At 37.8% G+C, this 6255-nt stretch overlaps 1 protein-coding gene across 1 annotated transcript; it reads left to right on the top strand.

Moving 5' to 3' along the window:
• The first annotated feature begins 636 nt into the window (after positions 1 to 636).
• LOC112015669 (double-stranded RNA-binding protein 2-like) lies at positions 637 to 6255 on the top strand. The gene is made up of 5 exons (XM_065775346.1): positions 637 to 817; positions 2457 to 2704; positions 4273 to 4492; positions 4647 to 5163; positions 5330 to 6255. The coding sequence occupies exons 2-5, from the start codon at positions 2459 to 2461 to the stop codon at positions 6009 to 6011; spliced, it is 1665 nt and encodes a 554-aa protein (XP_065631418.1). The 5' UTR covers positions 637 to 817; positions 2457 to 2458; the 3' UTR covers positions 6012 to 6255.

Genomic DNA, 6255 nt, shown 5'->3' with positions numbered 1-6255 from the left:
ATTTAAAATATATACATACATAATTTCTCAATAAACACTTTGTATTTTTCCCTCAAAAAAGAAAAGAAAAAAAAAAAACACTTTGTATTTTGTGCCAGAATTACTTGGAAAATAAAAACGACACCGTCTTATGAGTTTTTGATCATTTACCTCGTACTCGACAGCCCCACGTGGTCGTTTTTCCCCAGAAAGCCAAAACAACGTACAGAAAAAATAACTGTGCTCTCACTGTACACTCTTTACGTTGTACACTACTATACACTATATACCACAGTTGCAGTCCTCGTAAATTTCGCTTTCGTCACCACTCAGCACTACTGTGTTGAGTAGTTATACTTGTTTTAGAATGGCGTGAATATTATGTACTCTTTCTCTCACTTTCCTGCATACTTTTTCCCGTCAAAGAAAAGAAAAAAAAAAAAAAACACTTTGTATTTTGTGCCAAAATTACTTGGAAAATAAAAACGACACCGTCTTATGAGTTTTTGATCATTTACCTCGTACTCGACAGCCCCCGTGGTCGTTTTTCCCCGGAAAGCCAAAACAACGTACAGAAAAAATAACTGTGCTCTCACTGTACACTCTTTACGTTGTACACTACTATACACTATATACCACAGTTGCAGTCCTCGTAAATTTCGCTTTCGTCACCACTCAGCACTACTGTGTTGAGTAGTTATACTTGTTTTAGAATGGCGTGAATATTATGTACTCTTTCTCTCACTTTCCTGCATACTTTTTCCCGTCACTTTCTCGGGAAAATTTTGTTTTATTTCCCTCAGCGGAGAATCTAGACAGGTTAAATTACGCATCCCAGGTCAGTGATTTCCCTTTTAGTTCATACCCAGATCGTTTATTGGGGTATATGGGGTTGCTTTGTATACTTGCTGAGCTACTTTGATTGTTGTCTTTCTAGTTTGTACTTCTTCTATCCAATTGTTTTGGGTTGTTTTGATTGTGTTTTTGTTTAGTATTGGGGTTTGATCGAAGTGGGTTTTGGATGATATTGATGGGTTGGGGTTGATATGAACTGTTTTAACTCTGTTTGGTTGCTGAGAAAATGTGGGAAACAGAAAGTAAATTTGACTTTTGTGTGGTGAATTAGACCATAAAAGGGCATTCACTCCCTCTTTGGGTCTTACCCAGATTATTTCTCGTTTGTCTGAATGCTTTTTTCAATGGGTTTGGGCTATTTGTTGTATTTATATGTATTTTTATTTGTTGGGTCTGATCATTGTGGGTATGGGATAGATGGGATCGTTTGGTGGTTACAGTTCTGTTTGATTGGTGAAAAGATACTCTTGAATAAGCTAATTTGAATAATTCATTTCTGGTGTTTCTGTTTGTTTTATATATATATATATATATATATAATCTCTTCAGTTGTTTCTGTTTGAGGTGGATAGTTTAATATTTTTTCTATGTGGTTACTGAGAGATTTGGGGGAAAAGAATGAAATTAATTTTTAAAATAAAGAGGGTAAAGGAAATGTGGAGGAGGAAAGATATTAGGGTTTCATATCCCAGATTTATGGTTAATAATTGATGTTGATTCAAGGAATTGATAGCTGTTGAAATTAGGTCCAAGAGAAGAGGTAGTAAATGAAGCTAATACTTGGTAGTTTTTTTTAGGCCAATGACAATGGGGAGGAGAGTTTTGAACCTAAATTCTCCTCAATGGGAAAACTAGGTAATGCCATTGAACTATAAGCTCTTGATGCTGAGACTTGATGGTTCTCTAAATCATATTTGTATAGAGGATGATATTTGGTAAGTTTGTGATGGTTGCTTAGCTTGTTTACGAAGAAAGTGTATGAAAGAGAAAGAGATGATAAATTTTTCTAAGCCCTGTCTGGTTAATGTTGCATTCTAAAAGCTCATATTTTAAAAGCTTGTATTTATGGATTCTCAAGACATTTCAAATATGAGCTTTTATAATGGAAATGTGTGTGTGTGGAGAGAGAGAGAGAGAGAGAGAGAGAGAGAGAGGGAGGAAATGGGAAGGCATTTTAAAATAGAACTGCTTTTCTCTTTTAATCTTGGATGAAAAATGAAAATGAAAATGAAGAATGGCTTGATAATCTTTTGGTAGTGTGCAATTTTTAAGAGAATTTGAAAAGATGGATCTGTCAATAAGCTCTCTCATGTTTTTGGTGTCACGTCTTTCTTTTCATTTTTCCTTTTCCTTTGATGTTTGGTTGTTCAAGAGATGATAGAATGGCACAGAAAAATTGGTTTATCATTAGTATATGTTGCATTGATGCCTTCTGTTACCTTATTTTATAGAGCTTTTACAAACTTCAAGTATTTGCAAACTAATGCTCTGGGATATAATTTTAAAGGAAGATCTTAACTTCTGTAAAAGTGTCCCAATGTTAGTTGGATCATTTCTCATGTGATTTACTTGAGGGTTTTTTTGTCCAATAATCCATATATGCATTTTTCATATGCATGCAGACATGTTTAAGAACCAATTGCAAGAGTTGGCTCAGAGAAGCTGCTTTAACCTTCCCTCATATTCATGCATCCGGGAAGGACCGGATCATGCCCCTCGATTCAAAGCTACTGTCAACTTTAATGGAGAAAATTTTGAAAGCCCTACCTTCTGCTCTACTCTAAGACAGGCAGAACATGCTGCAGCTGAGGTAGCTCTGAATACACTTGCAACAAGAGGCCCCTCTAGAGCCTTGGCTGCAAGAGTTCTGGTGAGCATCTTAAGTAAATCTGTATCATCTCAATTCTTGGTGTTTCAAATATATCATTCTCCTTTGGATTCACAATTGGTTGATTGATTTTTAAATTGTTAGTTTTAGGAGGATAGGAATCATACATTTGCACTTGTAGGTGAGAAAACTGCACAAAATTTTCATTTAATACAACCATTGATTTTGTTTTTGAAAATTAAGAAAAATTATGTTCTTTTGTTATTATTATTATAATGAGTTTTGGCCCTATGGGGAGGGGGAATGAGAAATTCGAACTAGTGACCTTGGCCTCATGAGGCCTGGTTGCTCTATTCCTTAGGGTTAAGAAAAATAATATACTAAAGTGTTTGAATTGGATGATGAGAATTAGAGGAACCATAGTAAGTAGAGTTGACGAGGATCCATAACCAACCCCAATTCAATTGGGATTAAGATTTTTAGTTGATTTGAGTTGGACAAGCGCTTTATTTAGTTATATGTGGATTCTAGAAATTGAGAGGAATGCTGTGGACCTGTAAATTACCTTTAAATTACATGGTAGTCATGCGTAATAATGAATTATTTAAAAGTTCCTTGGAATATATGACACTAAAAGTCATTTTGATAATGTCAGATAGATTTCATATGCATTTATTTGTCAAAGAAAGGCATGAATACAGGGGGAAAAAATTTCAGCAAAGTAAAGCGTTATTTATTTGAAATACTTCATACTTTTGAAGCATGCACAAGAAAGAATTCCTTCATCTGAAAATATATAATTTTTTTGCTTCTCATACTTATTATTTCCCTTTAAAATGGGAAGCGTAGTGCAATCATACGCCTTAGATCCCTTACCAGGTTTCTAAAAATTTCACCACTTTTGAATGTCCATATTATGCTTATGTGAAATGTAAGAGCCAACTGTCTGGGCTCAGGAGAGTACTTTATTTCTCTTTAAATCTGTGTGTGGCACCAATTTGTAAGAGCCAACTGTCTGGGCTCAGGAGATTACTTTATTTCTCATTAAATCTGTGCATGGCACCTATTTGTTATGCTGTGCTCTCCGGAATTGAGACTGTTCTTGGGTTCAATTTAGTAGTTACCTTTTGAACATCCCTTCTCTTTTTCCTAGACCAAATCCTACCTGCAAAAACAAAGGCTAAATTGATTCCCACACGTCTTCCCACTCTATCTCTGCAACTAGAAGTCTCATTATAACTGCTTTGGAATTTCCTGAAATTCCGAGCACCCCTTTTTCATATGTTATTTCTTTCTTTCTAGATTTTTGCAGATGTTTGTGTCTGGGAGAGTACTGCAATTAGTGGTAAATGGAAGGTTCGCACAAACTTGTATTGGTACAATGATATAGTAGCAGGAAAAGAAGTACAAGGGAACCAATTCAAGCTATACGATATTTTTTATCATTCTTTCTCTTGGTGAACTGTATGCATATTCTATAGCCTGATTGTCACGTGCGCTTTCATGATCTGTATCCCTAGATATATTTGCTGCCAGTCTCTTTGACTCACATAGTATGCTGCCTTAAAATTGAAGATCATATGGTTTTGTTTTGGGGGCTGCTTTTGCAGGATGAAACAGGAGTTTATAAGAATTTGCTGCAGGAGACTGCTCACAGAGCTGGGTTAAAACTTCCTCTTTATACCACTGTTCGATCTGGACCAGGCCATGTCCCTGTTTTCTCATGTAAGGTTGAGCTTGCAGGAATGAACTTTACAGGTGAACCAGCTAGGACCAAGAAACAAGCTCAGAAAAACGCTGCAATGGCTGCTTGGTCTGCCTTGAAAAAATGTGAACATCTACTCTTCATCTATTTCATCTTCTTCATAGTGCTCAACTTGTTATAATCATACAAGAACTGTTGCGCTTCCATGCTTTTCAAAGCTTCTTACTGGTTTGTAAATAGAATTCTTGCATATCTAATCACTTTGCATTCCATGTTTAGTGTCACAGAGTCGCTCATCTTCCACTACTTCTTCCTCTCCTTCATTGGAGTGTAAAGGCAATGAAGAGCAGGAACAAGTCATCATTGCTCGTGTACTTGCAAGTCTGCGTCCATCAGAGGCAAATAAGTCCACAGAAAATTATCATCGACATGGTAGGCAAAGATCCACTCCCATCCTGTGGGGATCAAACCCGCCAACTCCAACATTATACCCTATGCGATGCCAGAACTGGGCATACTCTACTTTTTCCCCTGAGATGGCAATGTATCAGATCTGGCATCAAGAACAATTACTACAGCAGCAACATCGCTTGTTGGCACTTGCAGTTCCAGCAGCTACTCCATCCGCTCCTCAGCTTTATCCATTTATGCAATCTATGCTCCGGCCAGACTGCTGTCTATATTTTCCAGGAAGAGAGCTGGAGTCAGTCCCCATGGGACCCAAAATTACAATTGCTACCTCTGGCCCATCACTTTGCTTCTCCAACCATTTGGTTCCTAGTTCAATCAGGGGCAGGTCCACTGTGACTATTCAAACAATCTATGCTCCGGCCAGACTGCTGTCTATATTTTCCAGGAAGAGAGCTGGAGTCAGTCCCCATGGGACCCAAAATTACAATTGCTACCTCTGGCCCATCACTTTGCTTCTCCAACCATTTGGTTCCTAGTTCAATCAGGGGCAGGTCCACTGTGACTATTCAAGAAATACAGGAGGAAAAACCAGAAGAATCATCCAATTATTCTCCATCTGGAGTTCCAGATCCCCCTTGTGTTGGTAACATTAGTACTGAACCACAAATCCTGGAAACAGTTCAGGAGGATGAAAAACAAAACCTTGGGGGGTTAGATAGAAAAATTTCTAATCTTCAGCTAGAAGGGAACCAAACGGGAAACTCTGAATGGGCTTGTCATAGAGGCATGGTTTCTGGATCTAAGCCAATTGAGTTTCAGTTACAAAACCCACGTGTTGACTCTTCTTTGTCCAATGTCGGACCCCAATACAGATATTCTGTACCACCTTTATCTGCAGCTGCTCCTGTGAGGACCAGAACTGTGAGCCCCACTTCGTCGCTGGGGTTCAGACCCCAAAATATGGCTTCACCTTGGGCTGCTCCACCAAGAATGAGAACTGGGGTTTCTTCATGTTCGCCCAGGCCACCTGAAAGATTTGACCTTGGAGTACCCCCTGCTTTCATGGCACCAGCTGTTCGAATCAGATCAGTGGTACCAGTCTGTTCAGCCCCACCAGTGAGAAAAATGCCAAATTCGAGTAACGAAGTAGCGTCATCAAACAGAGAAAAGAAAGATTCAGAACCGGAAGGCATGTCAAGAGCAGGTTCAAAGTTTGGGAAGCTTAGGATATGAATGGAGTATAGATACTACAAGAATCTTTTTTTTTGTCCTGAATTTTCATTATGCAGAATATGGTGGTTTTGAGAGGCCATTGATGCTTCTTCATAGTAAATCGGAATAAATGGCTAGTTCTCTGATAATCTATGTAAATGTGAGTTTTTATTTTGCTTTTGCTTTATCAGTATTGACCCATTTAGTCACATTTTTCTATATGTATACTAAATAGCATTAATGAATTTGTTTAAAATTATCTGAA

Source organism: Quercus suber, unplaced genomic scaffold (genome assembly GCF_002906115.3).
Source record: "Quercus suber isolate HL8 unplaced genomic scaffold, Cork oak 2.0 scaffold_109, whole genome shotgun sequence".
In the NCBI taxonomy this organism is placed as follows: domain Eukaryota; kingdom Viridiplantae; phylum Streptophyta; class Magnoliopsida; order Fagales; family Fagaceae; genus Quercus; species Quercus suber.
The sequence above is the reverse complement of the archived record's forward strand: the minus strand, read 5'-3'. Positions and strand labels throughout refer to the sequence as shown.

Excerpts from the sequence above, each read along its gene's own strand:
- LOC112015669 (XM_065775346.1), top strand. The coding sequence starts at position 2,459 with ATGTTTAAGAACCAATTGCAAGAGTTGGCTCAGAGAAGCTGCTTTAAC. Across the intron at positions 2,705-4,272 it reads CCTTGGCTGCAAGAGTTCTG|GATGAAACAGGAGTTTATAA; the intron begins GTGAGCATCTTA and ends CTGCTTTTGCAG. Across the intron at positions 5,164-5,329 it reads CCTAGTTCAATCAGGGGCAG|GTCCACTGTGACTATTCAAG; the intron begins GTCCACTGTGAC and ends AATCAGGGGCAG.